Raw genomic sequence first — 21,382 nt, forward strand, 5'->3', positions numbered from 1 at the left:
GTCAATTGGGCTATTAAAAGGTTAGGAGCTAAGAAGGTTAAAGAAACATTCAATTATTATTTTAAGATATTTGAGCTTTATTTCTAATAAGTACAAATTCAATTTATTTTTCTACTTACATGCATATTGGGTTTTAAATTTTCTTGATGATTCTAAAATCCTTATTTTATATGGATTTGAAATATAATAGCAATTAGATATTAATAAGGCCTTACGATAAAAATCAAAAGCTATTATATAAGAATTACATTAGTTTTTCAGTAAATTTAGAATTTTTTTTCTATTTTATTCAGAATTATTTTATTATTTTTTTAGTGTTTCTCATTTTACCTAATATAAATATGATTATTTAACTTATAATTAGTGTTCTTTTAATAATTTAAGATGGATTGATTATTCAGAATATTGTTATGTGTGAAAGAGTTTACTCATATTCTTAGTTTTTCATGGAACTTTCTCAAAAATTTATCAAAGATCAACTCTTTTTGTGACATTCATCCTTCTACCTATAGTTCTTAGTTCGTCATTATTAATTAGTTAGAATTTTATGCACATATCTGCATTTTTTAGTTTATTACAATCGACAGGTAGGGTTCCATCCTTATACCTTTGGTTAGTGGTTCATTATAATTATTAGACCAAGTTTTTTCATTTAATAACTATGATTTTTTTGGTTTAGATAACTATTACGTCGCTTCTTTTCAACTTAATTTTAAATTTCTTAAATTTTTTTTTTCTTATGTAAGAGTTCAAGGGGTTTTACTTTCTGAATTCACATAAACTATACATGTTCATGTTGAAGTAAAAATTCATATAATTATTTAGGAGCATGAAAAGCCTTTGTAATAAAACAACTCACGCCTATTATGAAAAATTTCAAAACAAGTCTCGAAAAACTCAAAAATAGTAAAAACAACTTAGATTCATTGTAATAAAAACCTAAAAATCGAGGCCTATAAAAAATCTGAATTAAAATAATATCAATTTAAACAAGTTTTGAAACAAAAAGGACTAAACCAAGCTGAATTTGGTGGCTTTTAATCAATTCTGGGTTCAAAACCTTAAAAAACTACATTTTCAATAAAGTTGTTTTTGTTTTTTTAAATTAAACTGAATAAAAAAAACTATATTGTCAACTCAAAAAACTTCTAGACTGGTTTTAAAACATAAAATCTAACTTGAAAAGAACTTCTCCAGAGTTGGATCTGATTCAAATCCAACTTATTTTATTACCTTCCATTGATTATTATTAAATGAGAAATTTAAACATGCTTTGTGTGTTTAGCAAAGGAGAACAATGACAGACTTGTATTATGTACTTTTGAGCGTGGAAAAGTCACAAGTCACTAAGGCACGCACTTAGTTGAAAATGAATAAGAAATTTTTAGTGTGAACAAAACAAAAGAAATCATTTAATTAAGTTTATACTTTCCATTCCAAAAAACTTTTAGTAATAATGCTAAAATATTTGATGAAAGATTTGCTCATAAATTATTTTTCAATATGTATAAATTCCATAAGAAAAAATCTTTTTAGATAAAAATTATTTTTATGTGAAAAATTAAATTCTTTAAAGAATTGGTTACATAACTCTAAGTGTAGACATATGAAGTTAGTTTACATTCAAAGAATCTATTTTTCCCTAATTTAACATGGTAAAAAAATCCTTAAAATATCAAATCTTGACATCTATATTAAATTCATTAAATTGTTGTGATCATCGAAATTATTAAAATTATATATACTAGAGATTTTTGAGCTAACACTAATGAAAATGATTCTAACTTTACGGAGTTCCAAACATAAAGAGGATAGAATTCAACACGAGACGAGAACAAAAAAACAAATTAATTAAACAAATAATAATACGATTTAGTTTTTAGTTAAAGAGTCCAGAGATTGTGATTTTTAAAGATAAAAAGATGAATAAGAAAGAGAGTAAATATGTGATCTATGATTTAGTTGAATTTTTTATTTATTAATTTAAATTTTTTTTATTTAAAAAAAAATTATTTTTTAAAAAACACATTATATAAATCTAAATTAAGATTTAAAAAAAAAATTAAAAAATATACTTTATAAATTTAAATAAATAAATAAAATCTCGATTATTTTGAACTCATATAAGAGATACATATTTTAATTATAATTTAAAATTTGTTATTAAGATCTCATGTTACATTTTAAGATTTTATTTATTATATATAAAAATGATTTGAATATTTTATTTTTTAAATTTTTATTTAATAAAATATAAAGTATAATTTCAAGAAGTAACAGGTAAAGTGAAATATAATCAAATCATAAGAGGTTTTTGGCAATTATCTCTTAGTAAAAGAAGAAACCTGGAATGCGGATTCTTCAAAAAAAAAAAAAAAGGTAAAAAGTGAAGAGTGACTGTATGAGTCTTTAAATGAAAAGAAATAAGGATAAAACTAGAATACTAAAAAAATAAAAAGAGAGAGAAATTAAAAAGAAAATGAATATGTTTTTTCTTTTTCTTTTTCTTTTTAAATAAAAAAGCACAAGGAGGTGTGGAAAAGCATGTTTAATACCAGTTTCTCGAACCTACTGGAATTTAGATAACGAGACAGATGTTTTTGTCATCACCGTCCAAATTTCCATGTCATCGTTGACGTATGACAAATTGATAATGCCCTAAGCTTGCTATGCAAGTAACTTAAAAGGAACCATCCCAGTGTGTCCTGATAAATAGCATTTGGAAGCAGTAATTGTTCTAGCCTTTTGAGGAGTTCATCACTTAACAATGGCCAACGAAGACGTTTCGCACGACCTTTCCGCGCTTCTTTCGTCGGAAGAGAGGGACTTTCTCATCCGTAACAATGGTGACCAGGTACTGCTTTTAGCTTATGGATTTCTCTGGTCTTATGCGATCTACTTCTACTTGTCTTGTTAAACTTGCAGGTTTTTCTCGTAAATAAGATGGATATCATGTTTAAATTTGACTGCGAGCCTGTTTATGACCAATATCAAGAGCTTTTATGATTAAGAAAAGCCTCAATTTTTGTTTACCCTCTTAATTTAAGGGCTAATGATTTAGCTCGACACTAATTTTAGGTTAAGGTCAGCAATTTGGTTGGGAAGATCGTCGGATTCTATTTCTCTGGTTCGTGGTGCGGGCCGTGCCGTAATTTCACTCCGTTGTTGGTAGAAGTCTATGAACAGCTATCATCCAAAGGGGACTTTGAGGTGGTCTTCATTTCTTCTGACAGAGACGATGAATCCTTCAACACATACTTCTCCGAAATGCCATGGCTTGCTATTCCCTTCTCCGATACGGAGACCCGCAAACGTCTTAAGGAAGTGTTCAAAGTAAGAGGGATCCCTAATCTTGTCATTTTTGATACGAATGGCAAGGTTTCCTGCGATAGTGGAGTCAGCACGGTCAAGGAACATGGCGTGGATGGGTATCCGTTCAACCTTGATAGACTGAATTTCCTTAAAGAGCAAGAAGAGAACGCTAAGAAGAATCAAACCATAAGCTCTATATTGGTTTCCAGCTCACGTGATTATGTGATTTCAAATGATGGAAAAACGGTAGATGTTTCATTCAATTAGCTAGTTTTGAACTTGAATTGATGATGCCTAATTCACATTATGGCAGATCCCCGTGTTGGACCTTGAAGGAAAATTGGTTGGCTTGTATTTTTCAGCCCATGCTCGTAGGATGTGCCGTGAGTTCACTCCTAAACTAGTGGAATTGTATAAGACGCTCACGGAAAAAAGAGAGAACTTTGAAGTAGTCCTAATATCTCTAGACGACGAAGAAGAAAACTTCAAAGAGAGTTTTGAGACAATGCCTTGGTTGGCTTTGCCTTTTAAGGACAAGAGCTGCGAGAAGCTAGTGCGGTATTTTGAACTTAGAACCATTCCTAATCTTGTCATAATTGGCCAAGATGGGAAGACTTTGAACCCAAATGTAGCTGAACTCATCGAAGACCATGGAATTGAAGCCTACCCATTTACACCGGAAAAGCTTGAAGAGCTAGCTGCAATTGAAAAGGCAAAACTGGAATCGCAGACGCTTGAGTCAGTTTTGGTTAACGGGGAAAATGATTTTGTGATTGACAAAAGTGGCTCCAAGGTAATTTTCTTGTTGTATGCTAACCTCGCATGTTGTTATTGCGTTACTTTCAATAACTTTCTTATCATCACGAATTGAATCCCTTAGCAAAGGCATTTTTTTTCATTCAAATGGTTTGTTCTTGATTAGGTCCCAGTGTCTGAACTAGTTGGAAAGAACATTCTTCTTTACTTCTCAGCTCAATGGTGCCCTCCTTGTCGTGCCTTTTTACCCAAGCTAATTGAAGCATACCACACAATTAAAGCAAAAGACAATGCATTTGAGGTGATCTTCATCTCAAGTGACAGCGATCAATCCACCTTTGACGAGTTCTATTCAGAAATGCCTTGGTTAGCCCTTCCATTTGGTGATGAAAGGAAACAAATCCTGGGTCGGAAATTCAAAATTGAAGGCATTCCTGCAGCTGTAGCGATTGGCCCAAGTGGCCGGACCATTACCAAGGAAGCTCGGATGCACTTGACAGCTTACGGGGCAGATGCTTTTCCATTTACCGAGGAACATCTAAAGCAATTGGAGGAGCTTGAGGAAAAGGCAAAGGGGTGGCCAGAGAAAGTGAAACACGAACTTCATTGGAGAAGTTAGCAAAGCCAACAGCTACACCAAGACCACTAGCTCCTTCCCCTCGCGGAACAGGAAAAGATTTCCGTAAATTTAACGCTTTTCTATTTGCTTAATTCTCGTGACACCGTGTTATTTGATGCCTCATAAGAACGAAAATATCATCCATGTGATACATCCACAATTCAAGCAAGCACACTGCCAAGAAATTCGGCGACAACAATCAAGCACGCTGCCAAAAAGTCTGAACCCATTGAAAAAACCTTCGCTTCTATGGCCCATTAATTATGTTCAGCTTATTTACTTCTTCATGTTCAAATGCATGTTTCACGTTCTCGCAGTTTCTTTTTGCCACGTTCCATAGCTTCCCACCACTGAATCTCATGTGCTTTAAATTTGCCTTCGCCATGACAGCCACAAAACCTTATCAACTGTTGCAGTCTGAGAAGGCATATTCTGAAATCACTTACTATCTCTGGCCATCTCGTGCATGGACCCCTCTACTACGGAGGAAGGACACTGCTGGGCTCTTACCTTAAGACGGGGGAAGGACACTGTTGGGCTAGTATAGACCCTGCAGGTTTTGGCACAGCTGCAGAAAACAAGCTGGAACTCTTGCATCACTATTGATAGTGATGGATTATAAATAAGGTTTTAGGTTTGGTAATTTGGCATCCTCACGCACAAAACAATTCTGAATGGTTGGTAATTTAGAGAAAGAATCGCAGTCAATTATTAAGAAAATTGGCTCCATAGACTCTTTTAGTCAATTATTTTTTAGTAGTTTAATCTTACCCTTAATGTTTTCCATGGAATCTATTATTATAGTCTTTGACAGCGACTGTGCCAAGACAAGGAATATCAAGATAGGTTGGCTAGCGGGTGGAAAGGCTTGTTTCTTTCTATTTTATCTGGGTTCGAGTCCTAGCATGTATGTTTATCATCCCCACGGTGTCTTATATGTTTACTGAATTTGCAGGATATTCAGTGGGCTGTATGGAATCTATTATTATAGTCTTTGACAGTGACTGTGCCAAGACAAGGAATATCATGATAGGTTGTCCAAAAAAATCTCTTATTAATATTATAAAAAGAATATTATATTTTTATTTTAAAATAAAATAAAAATTAAATGATATCTAATAAAATAATATTTCATATATATTCTTAATAATTTAAGTATTTACTAAAATAATATCCTTGATGTGTTTTTAAATAAATAATTTCAATGAAATAAAATTAAAACTCAAGGATAAAGATTGAAAAAAAAAAGAGGCTAAAAACAAGCCATGTTTGTGGGGCCAAGTGACTCGGCATGCTTATCCAAAAGATGAAAGAGCCATTTTATTTTTTCTTTGATGGATGACATGGTATTTGTCTTTTTTTTAATTTTTTTCTTTGATGGATGACATGGTATTTGTTTTTTATTATTTTTTTTTTAAATAAAACAGATGACAATTATTTGCTTGCTTTATTTTTTATCATATGGTTGAAGAATGATGACAATTATTTGCTTGCTTTATTTTTATTTTTTTCACATCATTTGCTTCTTCTTTTTTTATCATACAAAAGTGGTTGAAGAATTGAGTTGGAGTTTTTTATTTAAAATTTTAGTTTTAATATATTTTAATCTAAAAACACCTTATAGATACTTTTAGATTATCTTTAAACTAATCAATTACCTTAAAAGAAATTCTAGAATAATTTTAAAACACAAAATTTAACCTATTTTTGGCAATATAAAGCTTAAAAACATTATGGTAGCATTCTTCTTGTCAAGAATAACACTTTGACACACATTTTAGCTATTTTTGCAAACAAAACCTTGTCAGTGTATGTGTTTCTTTCTCCTTGCTATTTTCAATGATTTTTAAAAAAAATTCAAAGACTGAAATATGATTAAAATTGATTTTTGTATCCGAACATAAATTTTCAAAATAAAATTGTGGGAAATGAACATTTATCAAATAAAAAACGCTTAAATTCTTGCTAACTGTCAATTTTGGCCTCTCAAGTCTTAAATTTTTGTATGTAATAAAATAGGATTTTATTTTGTAAAATACAACATCACCCTAAATGTAAAAAAATTTAATTTTTCAAAAAAACATTATAGAAGACCAATCAAAACCAATCAATAAGTTCAAATTCTCGATTAATGAAATGTCAAAAAAAAAATTAAAAGTGTTTGATGACTCCAATGAAAAAACTTTCAAAAATAAATAAATTAAAACACTATTTCAACCCGTGATATTTTGAGTTTTTGTCCGCAGTGCAACAACACTAAACTAACCACATCTCTTAGTTTTATATTTAATTTAATGGTTTTATGATTCACAAATGAGGGATTTTTATTTTATTTTTTTAGTTTAGGTTTTATTTTTATAAAATTAATTAAAAAATAGATTAGGATATCTAGTGGATACCCACGGATGAAGAAAGTAATCTACTTAACCTGATTTAATCAGGATAAAGTTGAAAGCGGATAATGAATTTGAACATTTTAGAGTGGAAATTCATTAACTTCTCTCACTTACAATTAATTGTCTAATTTAATTACGTTTGGAGTGTTCGATAAAGTACAATGACATATGTGTATGGTGCGCTTTTGAGAGTGGGAAAGTCAAGACTTATTACAGAGTATAATGACATATGGGGTCTCTTTGTTGAAATATAGAGTCATGATGTGGCTCAATTACACAATATAATTTTATTTATAATTATTAAATATATACAATTAAAATAAAAAAAATTAAGAGTTTTATTATTGAAAAACTCTATTTTTGGAAGTATAACAAGAACTCCATCAAGTTTGGATTTTAGCCTGTCTATTAAATTTGATTATTATCAAGTCATATTTTATAGAAAATAGATTAGGATAAAAATATAATCCAGAATTCTCTTGATATTTTTTAGAATTTAATTAACATGTGAATTATATTATACTGAGGTTTGTGTTATTTTTTATTTTTTTTTTAGACTTGGGAAGCTTTGGATGACTAGAGCTGGAGGTAAATTTTCATGATTTATTTTTCTCAATATATATATATATATATATATATATATTACATTATTGGTAGTGGAGGTATAGGTTTTATTTTACATTCTTGGCCTTCATCCGTCCTAAGCTTCCTATGTAAGATGCAATGTATATAGTTTGTTTGTTCATTCATTTCAACTATGCTTTACATATGATGATTGATTTAGAAGCACGTGTCCATGCGAATACCACTTCAGTAGACCTACGTCATCATGTCTTCGTCATCACCCGACGCCAGCCAAGTCTTGAAATTGACTAATTAGAATAGTTATTTCCTAGGCCGGGCGTGCACGTAATTTAAAGGAGCCTTAGCCTGGAAGTTCCATTACATGGCACTGAAATTGGCAATTGTTCTAGCCTTTTGAGTAGTTCATCACATAGCTAGCTATGGCCACCGAAGACGTTTCGCTCGAGCTTTCAACGCTTCTTTCTTCAGAAGAGAGGGACTATCTCATCCGCAACAATGGTGATCAGGTACTGCTTTTAGCATATGAGTTTCTCTGATCTTATTCAAGTCTACTTCTTCTTGTCTTATTATAAGTTGACGTCATATTTATATGAACTTGTAGGTTTTTCTAGTAATTAAGATGAATATCATGTTTAAATTAGACTGCAAGCCTTGCTTAAGAACAAATTTATGACCAATTTCTGAAGCTTTTATGATTAAGAAAAAGCTCCTCTTTTTTTCTCTTTTTTTTTTTGTTGCTTCTCTCAATGGCAAGAGAAAGAAACCATGAAAAAGATTTTGATTCGTTAAGGGCTGGTATTTTTTTCTGATAATTTTCGAAACTAATTTTTAGGTTCCGGTCAGCAATTTGGTTGGGAAGATCGTGGGAGTCTATTTCTCTGGTTCGTGGTGCGGGCCGTGCCGTAATTTCACTCCGTTGTTGGTAGAAGTCTATGAACAGCTATCATCCAAAGGGGACTTTGAGGTGGTCTTCATTTCTTCTGACAGAGACGATGAATCCTTCAACACATACTTCTCCGAAATGCCATGGCTTGCTATTCCCTTCTCCGATACGGAGACCCGCAAACGTCTTAAGGAAGTGTTCAAAGTAAGAGGGATCCCTAATCTTGTCATTTTTGATACGAATGGCAAGGTTTCCTGCGATAGTGGAGTCAGCACGGTCAAGGAACATGGCGTGGATGGGTATCCGTTCAACCTTGATAGACTGAATTTCCTTAAAGAGCAAGAAGAGAACGCTAAGAAGAATCAAACCATAAGCTCTATATTGGTTTCCAGCTCACGTGATTATGTGATTTCAAATGATGGAAAAAAGGTGGATGGTTCATTCAGTTAGCTAGTTTTGAAATTGAATTGATGATGCCATCATTCATTTTTTTGCTATTTTTACTGATGATGCCATAATTTACACTTTTGCTATCTATAATGGCAGAACCCTGTGTTGGACCTTGAAGGAAAATTGGTTGGCTTGTATTTTTCAGCCCATGCTCATAGAATGTGCTGTGAATTTACTCCTAAACTAATGGAATTATACAAGAGGCTCAGGGAAAAAGGAGAGAACTTTGAAGTAGTCCTAATATCTCTGGACTTTGAGGAAAAACACTTCAAAGAGAGTTTTGAGACAATGCCTTGGTTGGCATTGCCGTTTGAGGACAGGAGCTGCGAGAAGCTAGCGCGGTATTTTGAACTTAGAACCATTCCTAATCTTGTCATAATTGGCCAAGATGGGAAGACTTTGAACCCAAATGTAGCTGAACTCATCGAAGACCATGGAATTGAAGCCTACCCATTTACACCGGAAAAGCTTGAAGAGCTAGCTGCAATTGAAAAGGCAAAACTGGAATCGCAGACGCTTGAGTCAGTTTTGGGTTACGGGGGAAATGATTTTTTGATTGACAAAAGTGGATCCAAGGTAATTTTTTTGTTCTGTGCTAACATCGCATGTCGTTATTGCATTACTCTTAATAACTTGCTTATTATCTCGAATTGAATTCATTAGCAAAGGTATTTTTATCATTCAAATGGTTTCCTCTTGATTAGGTCCGAGTGTCTGATCTAGGTGGAAAGAACATTCTTCTTTACTTCTCAGCTCAATGGTGCCCTCCTTGTCGTGCCTTTTTACCCAAGCTAATTGAAGCATACCACACAATTAAAGCAAAAGACAATGCATTTGAGGTGATCTTCATCTCAAGTGACAGCGATCAATCCACCTTTGACGAGTTCTATTCAGAAATGCCTTGGTTAGCCCTTCCATTTGGTGATGAAAGGAAACAAATCCTGGGTCGGAAATTCAAAATTGAAGGCATTCCTGCAGCTGTAGCGATTGGCCCAAGTGGCCGGACCATTACCAAGGAAGCTCGGATGCACTTGACAGCTTACGGGGCAGATGCTTTTCCATTTACCGAGGAACATCTAAAGCAATTGGAGGAGCTTGAGGAAAAGGCAAAGGGGTGGCCAGAGAAAGTGAAACACGAACTTCATACCGAGCACGAGCTGATTCGTACTAAACGCGTAGCATATATTTGCCATGGCTGTCGTGAAACAGGACATAGGTGGTCTTTCTATTGCAAACAATGTGACTTTGATCTTCACCCTAAGTGTGCTTTGAAAGAAGATGAAGATACTGGAAGTGAAAAGGGAAAATGGCTGTGAGGAAACAGGAAATAGGTGGTCTTTCTATTGCAAACAATGTGACTTTGATCTTCACCCCAAGTGTGCTTTGAAGGTAGATGAAGATACTGGAAGTGAAAAGGGGAAGGAAGGAAGGATCTGCGATGGAGATGGGTGCCGCAGAGCTTAAGCAGGCAAGCGTACCTTGTATGTGGTTTTATATGGGCTTTCTGCTGTAATAAGCATGCGATGTAAGATGTTTGTTGCATGTGTGTGAAGATAGTGGATGTCTTTCCTGTTATTGATATGTAATTAAGACGTGTGTTGCAGAAGGATTTTCATGTCCTGTATTTCGATGCCAAAAATAAATAACCGGATTGGCCAAGTTTATGTGAATCCTGTGACCCATTTGAAACTTGAGAATCCATGGTTGATGATTGTTCTCAAATCTCCATCACTTGTTGAGGTTTTCGTCATTCCTAAAGGAAAATGGTATGCATGATGCCCATGTGCGGCTCTCTGTGTTTCTATTTAGCTGGATGAAGAAACAACTTCACCTCTGGAGCAAATATTCCTGTAATTGTATTGCTGATAAAATACAGAAACTAGGCTTGCCAACATTATACAATGAAACCATTGTATCTCCACCGTAACAGAAACTAAAGTTTCCAATCCAAGCAACTGGATCGTCATTTTCCCCCCTCTCTGCCTTCTCACATTACTTGCTGAGACGGATTTCAGAATCAAGAAAGCAGCATTAATTCGAACTCAGAACTAAGAAAGACAAATGAAATCCCAACAGGTGGAAACTGGGTTATGTTGATGAACATGTCTGCAATCAATTAAACCAGAATCACGGGCAGGCTATTGCTTGTATCAGTTCATGGGCCCTGGAGAAGTTAGGAATGCCGACAACTATACCAAGGCCGCTAACTCCTTCCCCTCGCGGAACAGGAAAAGATTTCCGTAAATTTAATGCTCTTCTATTCGCTTAATTCTCGTGACACCATATTATTTTACAAGGTACCAAGAGGAGGGCTCAGTACCCCCTCTCATTATTTATCTCGATATAAATTATTATAAATTAAAGCAGTGTCATGATAAAATTATTTTTACTAAAAAATCTTGTTAGGTATATACTGAGGGATAAGATTATATATTTGATATTAAAAAAATAATTAGAGATAAAATAATCAATTTAGATTTTACTAGTACGTGTTAAGATTGTTAATGGTGCTATGTCCTGAGCATTAGGGCATAATATGGTTGTAAAATAACTAGTATTGAGGCTTGAAATAACTATTAAACTCAACGTACCCGAGTAAGTTAAAGCAATCAAACCCTAGCACTTAAATTAGGCATGATAGTCAAACCTAAGGCTCTACGCTTTTGAATCCAACGTTTAAGAGGAACTCAAAGCTTTTGAGTCTAACGTTGCAATCACATCCACTTAAACTTAAATCAGATAAGTTTAATATTATAATTAATATTATTAATATAATAATAAATAAATATTATTAATATTGAAAAACAACCATAGATCTTATATAAAGTATAAAATTAAAAAATATTATTATTATTATCATTATTATTAATAAATTTTTAAAAAAATATTATTATAATGAAAGAAAAACCATAAACTTAATTTGAAGGGATTAAAAACTATAAGAACTTGAGTCAAATGAGTTTATTATTATTATTATTATTATTATTAAATTTAAAAAAAATATTATCACTATAAATAAATAATAAATTTTATTTGTAGAGATTAAAAACTATAAAAACTTAGACCAAGCAAGTTTAATATTATTAAATTTAAAATAAATATTATTATTATAAAAAATTATAATTTTAATTTGAAGGGTAAAATTAATTATTGTTGTTATTGTTGTTTCATTATTAACTTGGGTCTTGAATCTGACATTCCATTTTAAAATCAAGTAACTTAAGGCTAGAAAAAAATGATAAATTCAAGGTACTTGGATCTGATAAATGCAATAGAAGTAAATCATTTGAACCTTGTAACCCTATCTAATTCAAGAATCTTGAGTTAAATATTCAAATCTAAAATTTTTAGATCTAGTATTAAGATCTAAAGCTTTAATCTCCTAGACTATTAGTAGAAACCTGTGTTTGTTGATGAACATGTTTGCAATCAATTGAATCAAAATAATTGGGCTTGTAGTTTTATGGATATAAACTTAGATTATTATCCATTACAATAGTAAAATAATATCTATAACCTTGACTAAAAAAATTATTTGTCTTTGATTTAAGGGTATTTTGGAAATTTCACATAGAACATTAGTTATTAGTGGTTTGTTTGAGGGCATTTTTGTATTTTTAATATTTTAATGAATAGTAAAATAAATAAAAAAGTCTCTAAGAGTTAAAAAAAAAATCAATAGTTTTGAATAGGAGTAAAATTTCACATGTTTGCATATTTTGTTAGTTCTAGTCTTAAAAGTTTCTATGTAAAACATTAGGAGTTTGTATAAGTTATGGTAAAATGAGAATGACAATGTGCACAAATCTATTATAAGTTTATTTTCTACTTTATTGACTCACTTTTTAGAACATACGGACAATGATAATGTGCACAAATCTTATTGACTCACTTTTTAGAACATACTAGTTTGATTTTTCTTGTAAAAAAAATATTTTTTATTTTTATGCTGTAACATGTTTGATGAATATAACTTGTAAATGTAGCATGTAACTTTTTTTTTATTAATGTTAGGGCTGGTTATGGCATAAATTAATTAGTTATGACTTCTATTGTTTTTTTTATGTAGATATAAACAAGTTATTTCAAAGGAAAAAAACTATATTTACTTATTAATTGTGAATATTGGAAACTAAAGAGCTAATTGTTGTGATAATTCGTGTGCAATCATGGAAACAATGTTATAGGAAGCTTTTTGATTGAGATTTATAATGCATACATCAAAGTGCTAGAAAGGCTACATAATCTTGGCAAGTTTTAGGAAATGGAGATTTTTTTTTTTCATATATAAATTTGAATAAGCACAAGTCTAATTGCCCTAAGATTTTTTTTATGCATGATAGCTATAGTTGCATGGGTTAAGATTAGGAGTCTATAGCTTTTACTTGTTAATTTCAACATTTTAAGTAATTGTAACCAAATCATATCATCATTTCCTCAAAGTCAAGATTTGCTTTTAGAATAATATTCAATATGTGTTGTAGCCTTTGATATTTGCTGAAATCAAAGAACAGAGCATTGGAAAGTCCTGCATCTTTTGTGTTTATCGATTGCTAGTTTACTATAATACATTCTTTATTAATCTTAATATGTTCTAACTTCTAAATAACTAAATACACACACACAAGAGAGGTAGAGCTACCTCTTTACTTTATTTATTGCATGAAAAATAATCCTCAAAATTACTCTATGAGATCTTTTTTTTATGATTTTATTTGGCATTAGGATTTTACATGTATTTGTCTTTTGAGTTTTAGTTTGAAAAACTCAATAGTTATGAATTGCTATGTTGACTTGTCAACATAATATATATAATTTTTAATAGATTTATTTTCAAAATTATGGAGATGAGAGATCAAATTTTCTAAGTCTTGTTATCTACTAAGTCATTAACAACAAATTTAACATCAAGTCATATCAGGAACATTGATTGTATAAAAAATTAATAAAATGGTAGTATGAAGCTTGAGATAACTATTTATGTTATGTTTGTGATGATTTTTTGTAATGGGATGGTTAAGAGTTTGATGGAAGATTTTGTTGTCATTTTCTTTAGAGGGAGTGTTTTTCAAATTTCATTTATTTTTTTCTTATTAATTTGGATGAATTGAAAAATTGTTGTTGAGACCTATCAAGTAACACTATATGATCTAATACATGTGCTAATTGAATTTATTAAAAAGTTAGGGGCTAAGAAGGTTAAAGAGATATTTGATGATTAATTTAAGATATTTTGGTTGTTTTTTTTACAAGATCTATGGATTCAATTTTTTTTCCTGCCTACATGTGAATTGGATTTATTTTTTTTAATATATAATTTTATATTAATAGATATAATTTTTAATTTGATCATTAAAATTAAATTGAATAGAATATTTACATTAAAGTTAAAATATAATATCAATTAAATATTGAAAAGACCTTACAACAAATATCATAAACTATTATGCTTATCTAATTGAATTAAGATATTTTTTTATTTTATTTAGAATTTTTTTGTTATTTTTAAAATTACTTAGAATTTATCTTGTATTTAATATTTTTAATAATTTAAGATGGATCACTTATTAAAAATATTATTGTGCGGGTGAGAATTGAATTTTTTTTAAAACCTTAATAAAAATCAATTGTGCTTTTGGTTGCGGAAAAGTCACCACTCAAAGATACCGTTCATTGCCAAATGATAGTCGGCCATAAAAATCTATTCCCACACCCCCCGACTCGGCCATAAAATTCTATTAAAAGCGAGGTCTCTCGGCATGGCCATTGCCCTTTCCTAGGCTTCGCGTGCAGGATCCCGCGTATAAAAGTTAATTGTTCGTTCATTTAAATTCAGCTTTACATATGGTGATTGATTTATATTAAGAAAAATTAATAGAAAAAATGCAATTGCATATATATAAATTAAAAGAATAATTTTTAAATGACTTTCAAAGATTTCATCCATTTATTCTCTCTCTATTTTTTTTTTTATCAAGAAACATAATAATTTCATTGAGCATTAAAACGCAAAATACATTTAATAGCTAAATTTTTATATTTAAAAAAGACAGAAAGCTTATCAAGCTAAGTCTAAAACCATAATACAAACGGAGAAGAAGAGAGATTACAAACGGGTGTTAAGGTCTTTTACTCTTTTTTTTTTTATTAATTGTTGATTTCATCAAGAATAATTATATAATTTAATATTTAAATAATATTTTTTATTTTAAAAAAGTTATCACTTCATGCACAAAATAAGTTATTGTGTGGGAGTAGTTGTTTAATTTGGATAGTGCATGCAGCAACTTCTAGTAATAAAAATTATTTTTTTGTTATATTATTTGATGTTTCATTGTCTTTTTTTTTATAATAGATGGCGTGTGTAGTTAAAATATAATTTATTTATCACCCGTGATTTTTTTTTTTATCCTCTTGTTTTCTTCATGTCCTCTAAAAAGCACTATGAACTTCATTGTTATTGATATTTTAAATTTAATCATTTTAGTTTTGATTTTGATATTTTAATTATTTTTCCTTTTAAGAATTTTTTTTTAGTTTAACCTTTTTTTAATTTGTATATATAATATGTTGTGATTCAGTCTTCTTTTCTTTTAATTTTTTCTTTGTTTTTTATCATAGTTTTTATTATTTTCAGTTTTATTCTTCAAATTAAGTTTATAATTTTTTATTTTTCTAGTGATAATAATAATAGTTTCAATTTGTTCTCTCTTCTTTTGATTTCTTATTCTTTTTCTAATGATAATAAATTTTTTATAATTTTTAATTTTATTCTTCAAATCAAGTTTAAGGTTTTTGTTTTTTAAATAATGATGGTAATGATAGTTGTAGACTTGTGGTGGTGGTGGTGATAAAAATAAAAATAATAGTTATAATATTAGTTATTAAAATAATGATGATAATAGTAGTAATGAAAATATAATTTATAATGATGATTATTAATAAGTGTGATAATATTATAGATGGTAATAAATTTTTTAATAATAAAAATAACAATAATAAAAATAAAAATAAAAATAAAAATTTATAATAATATCAACATCAAAAAACGAGGAAGCACGCTGCCAAAAAGTTTGACATTTTAATAATAATAAAATATTGTTGTTGTGATTCAGTCTTCTTTTCTTTTAATATAAGAAAAGTTAATGGGCCATAGAAGCAAAGGTTGTTTCCACAACGATTCTTTTGAAATGCAGGACTCATGCTCTCCCAGTTTCTTTTTGCCACGTTCCATAGCTTCCCACCACTGAATCTCACGTGCTTTGCCTTCGCCATGGACAGCCATAAAACCTTATCACTTGTTACCGTCTGAAAAAGGTATATTCTGAAATCACTTACTGTATCTGGCCATCTTGTGTATGGACCACCCTACGACGGGGGAAGGACACTGCTGGGCTTTTACCCTAGGGGAGAAGGACACTTCTGGGCTTCTGGGCTGGCATAGACCCCTCAGGTTTTGGCACAGCTGTAGAAAACAAGCGGGAACTGTTCCATCAGTATTGATAGGTGATGGATTATAAATAAGGTTTAGTTTTGGTGCTTTGGCATCCCTCTTGGACACAACGATTCTGAATGGTTGATAATTTGGAATGAGATTTTCATTCCTTAATCTAAAACTAACTTGAAAAGACATCTAGGTTACAAAATTATTGACAAATTAATTTTTATTTAATTTAATTTTATAGGATAATGATTTTGTCGAGTTATTAAACGAGTTTGGTTAATATCTTATTTAATTTAATTAAAATTTCAAATTATATTATAAATGGTGAATTTTTTATTCTACTTAAGTGTTACAATTAGCATACTCTCTCGTTTCATTACTACAACTTTTTAAGAATAAAATATTAAAATTAAGAATAATTAATTTTGGAATTTTATGCAAGCAATAATTGTGCCAGTGGACTTGTGGGTATGACAATAGCATCATATTTGTTTCTTGAAGTAAATTATTATTGAATCCTTACATTTTCAATAGACCAGTATGTTAGTCCTTTTGTTTTTTAAAAACAAAAAATTTACTCAATTGAGAAGCTTTTACCGTCAATCAGTTAATAGATTCCTTTTTTGTACTGGTACCTAAAATGATGGTTTAGCACTTTTATAATGTAAAACTAAAGGAAAAACTAAGTTATATAGTTAATGGAAACCGTAATAAAATGATTTAAAAATATAAAAAAAATTAATTTGAAGTAAAGAAAAAATAAAAAAAAATCAAATTTTTTAAAAAAATTATTTTTTAAACATAAAAATAAACATGTTAAAATATAACTTCTTTTAAATAAAGAGAGTGAGCTATAGGAATTATGTTATAATTTGATCAATTTGTTATGGTAAATTTAAAGTGTCATATATGGTTTTCACATGGTGGTGTTGTGTTTGCCGGTTACTGACCATCATGTTTCATGATGTGATAAATAAATTAAAAATATTATGATTTTATTTATAGTTAAATGGGGTGTTTAGGATAGCTAAAATACTATTTGTTTAAAATTTTAAATAATAATAATTTTTTAATTATTTTTTAATCGTTTTGATATAATGCTTTTAAAAATAATTTTTTTAAAATTAAAAAAATCATATTTTAAAGATTTTATCCATTTATTCTCTCTATATTTTTTTTAATCAAGAAACATAATGATTTCATTAAGCATTAAAGCCGCAAAATACATTTAATAGCTAAATTTTTATATTTAAAAAAGACAAAAAGCTTATCAAGTTAAGTCTAAAACTATAATATAAACGGGAAAAAAACGAAGAAGAGAGATTACAAAATGGAATATGTTTTTCATTTTTTTCTTTTTGAAAAAAACAAGAGATCTAGAAGCATCTGATACACATCATAATATTTTTGTCATCACCGACACCAACCAAGTCTTGAAATATCATTGACTAATTATATATATGAAAAAGCTAAATAAAAAAGGAAGCAAATTCATTGTGGCTATAGAGTCATATTATTATCCATTATAATAGTGAAATAATGTTTATAGTCTTAAAAAAAAAATTATCTACCTTTGATTTAAAGGTATTTTTGTAATTTCACATAAAAATTAGTTATTAGTGGTTTATTTGAAGGTGTTTTTATATTTTAATAAACAATAAAATAGTAAAAAAATATCTCTAGAAGTTAAAAAATCAATACTTTCATGAAGGAGTGTATGGATATTTTTTATTTTTAATATACAGTGAAATTACATATGTATTTTTAAATCTAAAAAATTTAATTTATTGAGATCAAGGGTATTAGAATTTTTTATTCTTGTTTTTTTTATTAATTGTTGATTTGATTGAGAATAATCATATAATTTAATATTTAAATAATATTTTTTTATCTTGAAAAAATTGTATGTGTAACACGAGCCATCGTATAAGAGAAATTGTATAATTTAGATGATACGCGACTCTCGGTGATAAAAATGAAAAATATGCTAGTTCTTTCTTTTTAAAAAAATAAGAAAAGTTAGCTGCCGGCGGTAAAAATAAAAAATATATTAGTCCTTCTGTGTTTTAAAAATAAGAAATTGAGAAGCTTTTTGCCATCAATCTGTTATTAGATATCTTTTTCTGCACTTATACCTAAAATGATGGTTTAGCATTTTTATAATGTAAAACCAGAGGAAGAACTAAGTTATATAGTTAATGGAAATGATAATAGAAATAAGAATGTTTAAAAATGTTGCTGTGATTGTTTTTTAAAATAAATTAAAATTATATAGTTTTAAAAAATTATTTTTGATACCAACACATCGAAATGATTTAAAAATATTAATTTAAAAGAAATAAAAAATTAAAATTTTTTAAAAATATTTTTAAAACATAAAAATAAATAGGATCAAAATATTACTTAAATAAAAAGAGTGAGCTGCTAATTTCTTAAAAGCATAGGAATTATGTTATAATTTGATCAATCTGCTATGATGAATTTGAAGTGTCATACATGGTTTTTGTATGTTGTTGTTATGTTTGTTAATTACTGACCATTATGTTTCATGATATGATAAATAGATTAAAAATCTGATATTCTTTTTTTATAATTAAATGTGATGTTTAGAAGAGTTAAAATACTTTTTGTTTAACATGTAAAAAAAAATAATGGTTTTTTAAAGAGTTTTTTATTGTTTTGATGTACTAATATCAAAAATAAATTTTTTAAAATTAAAAAAATATATTATAATATATTTCCAGTAAAAACTATTTTAAAACACAACATTCATCACATTTTTAAACATGCTATTAATCAATTATTGTTTGATAGTTGAATCATATCATCTCAACTTAAAAATTTAAACTGTTAGATGAGATCTTAATAAATAATTTATATTATTATCTAATATATACCTTTAAATAAAAGTTTTTTAAACTTAAAATTTATACAGACTTACATTATATTATGTTTAATTTTTGTATTAAATAAACAGAAATGATGAAATTCGAATTTGTGACTGTTTAGTTATCAAAACTCTAATACTACGTGAAATAACTATTTTAATCTAAAAATTTAAACTATTAGATGATATTTCAAGAAATAATTTATATTAGTATATATGCAAAGTTAAAAAAAGATAATGACGGGTTGTGCAAAAAAAATTATATTAATATTATAAAACTATAATTTTATTTGAAAATAAAGTGAAAATTAAATGACATCTAATAAAATAATCTTTCACATATAATTTTAATAATTCAAGTATTTACTAAAATAACATCCTTAATGTGTTTTTAAATAATTAATTTTAATGAAATAAAATTAAAACTCAAGGATAAAGATAAAAAAATAAAAAATAAAAATAAAGGCCAGAAACAAGCCATGTTTGTGGGGCCAAGTGACTCAGCATGTCTGTATTATTCAAAATAAAGGCTGAAAAAAGCGAGAGGAGATTTGTAGAAGCACGTGATAATGCGAATGCCACTTCAGCGGACCTACGTTATATTGTCTTCGTCATCACCCGACGCAAGCCAAGTCGTCGTTGACTAATTAAAATCTGCTTTTAATTTTTTTTATTTTAAAATATATTAAAATAATATTTTTTATTTTTAAAAAATTATTTTTAATATCAATATATTAAAATAATTTTAAAATATTAATTTAAAATAAAAAAATAATTATTTTTTTTAATTTTTTTTTAAAATATTTTTAAAATAAAAACAAATAAAATGTATTTGGCCGGGCGTGCAGGTAATTTAAAGGAGCCTTAGCCTCGAAGTTCCATTACAGAGCAACTGGGATTGGCAATTGTTCTAGCCTTTTGAGTAGTTCATCACATAGCTCGCTATGGCCACCGAAGACGTTTCTCTCGACCTTTCAACGCTTCTTTCTTCAGAAGGGAGGGACTTTCTCATCCGAAACAATGGTGATCAGGTATTGCTTTTAGCATATGAGTTTCTCTGATTTTATTCAAGTCTACTTCTTCTTGTCTTATTATAAGTTGACGTCTTTTTTATATGAACTTGTAGGTTTTTCTAGTAATTAAGATGAATATCATGTTTAAATTAGACTGCAAGCCTTGCTTAAGAACAAATTTATGACCAATTTCTGAAGCTTTTATGATTAAGAAAAAGCTCCTCTTTTTTTCTCTTTTTTTTTTTGTTGCTTCTCTCAATGGCAAGAGAAAGAAACCATGAAAAAGATTTTGATTCGTTAAGGGCTGGTATTTTTTTCTGATAATTTTCGAAACTAATTTTTAGGTTCCGGTCAGCAATTTGGTTGGGAAGATCGTGGGAGTCTATTTCTCTGGTTCGTGGTGCGGGCCGTGCCGTAATTTCACTCCGTTGTTGGTAGAAGTCTATGAACAGCTATCATCCAAAGGGGACTTTGAGGTGGTCTTCATTTCTTCTGACAGAGACGATGAATCTTTCAACACATACTTCTCCGAAATGCCATGGCTTGCTATTCCCTTCTCCGATACGGAGACCCGCAAACGTCTTAAGGAAGTGTTCAAAGTAAGAGGGATCCCTAATCTCGTCATTTTTGATACGAATGGCAAGGTTTCCTGCGATAGTGGAGTCAGCACGGTCAAGGAACATGGCGTGGATGGGTATCCGTTCAACCTTGATAGACTGAATTTCCTGAAAGAGCAAGAAGAGAACGCTAAGAAGAATCAAACCATAAGCTCTATATTGGTTTCCAGCTCACGTGATTACGTGATTTCAAATGATGGAAAAAAGGTGGATGGTTCATTCAGTTAGCTAGTTTTGAAATTGAATTGATGATGCCATCATTCACTTTTTTGCTATTTTTACTGATGATGCCATAATTTACACTTTTGCTATCTATAATGGCAGATCCCTGTGTTGGACCTTGAAGGAAAATTGGTTGGCTTGTATTTTTCAGCCCATGCTCGTAGGATGTGCCGTGAGTTCAATCCTAAACTAGTGGAA

At 29.6% G+C, this 21,382-nt stretch overlaps 3 protein-coding genes across 6 annotated transcripts in view; all 3 read left to right on the forward strand.

Annotated features, from left to right (window-relative positions):
* Positions 1-2,712: 2,712 nt before the first annotated feature.
* On the forward strand, positions 2,713-5,202 carry LOC105117939 (probable nucleoredoxin 1). Its single transcript, XM_011015768.1, has 5 exons — positions 2,713-2,854; positions 3,079-3,558; positions 3,626-4,105; positions 4,235-4,682; positions 5,078-5,202. Exons 1-5 carry the CDS (start codon positions 2,768-2,770, stop codon positions 5,200-5,202), a joined length of 1,620 nt encoding a protein of 539 aa, XP_011014070.1. The 5' UTR covers positions 2,713-2,767.
* Positions 5,203-8,019: 2,817 nt separating this feature from the next.
* The window catches only part of LOC105117938 (probable nucleoredoxin 1), a 14,447-nt gene continuing 1,084 nt past the window's right edge, over positions 8,020-21,382 (forward strand). The window contains exons 1-5 of one of the 4 annotated variants that reach the window (XM_011015765.1): positions 8,020-8,174; positions 8,501-8,980; positions 9,098-9,577; positions 9,706-10,307; positions 10,423-10,723. In XM_011015765.1, coding sequence (XP_011014067.1) covers positions 8,088-8,174; positions 8,501-8,980; positions 9,098-9,577; positions 9,706-10,307; positions 10,423-10,465 — 1,692 coding nt within the window. In that variant the 5' untranslated portion in view covers positions 8,020-8,087 and the 3' untranslated portion in view covers positions 10,466-10,723. Of the gene's footprint in view, positions 8,175-8,500; positions 8,981-9,097; positions 9,578-9,705; positions 10,308-10,332; positions 10,724-21,382 lie in introns of those variants that run through there. The other 3 variants (XM_011015764.1, XM_011015767.1, XM_011015766.1) reach the window with 3 other exon arrangements.
* On the forward strand, positions 20,164-21,376 carry LOC105117937 (probable nucleoredoxin 1). Its single transcript, XM_011015762.1, has 3 exons — positions 20,164-20,363; positions 20,690-21,168; positions 21,285-21,376. The coding sequence occupies exons 1-3, from the start codon at positions 20,277-20,279 to the stop codon at positions 21,304-21,306; spliced, it is 588 nt and encodes a 195-aa protein (XP_011014064.1). The 5' UTR covers positions 20,164-20,276; the 3' UTR covers positions 21,307-21,376.

This window comes from Populus euphratica, unplaced genomic scaffold (assembly GCF_000495115.2).
Source record: "Populus euphratica unplaced genomic scaffold, PopEup_1.0 scaffold1640.1, whole genome shotgun sequence".
Taxonomy (NCBI): Eukaryota; Viridiplantae; Streptophyta; class Magnoliopsida; order Malpighiales; family Salicaceae; genus Populus; species Populus euphratica.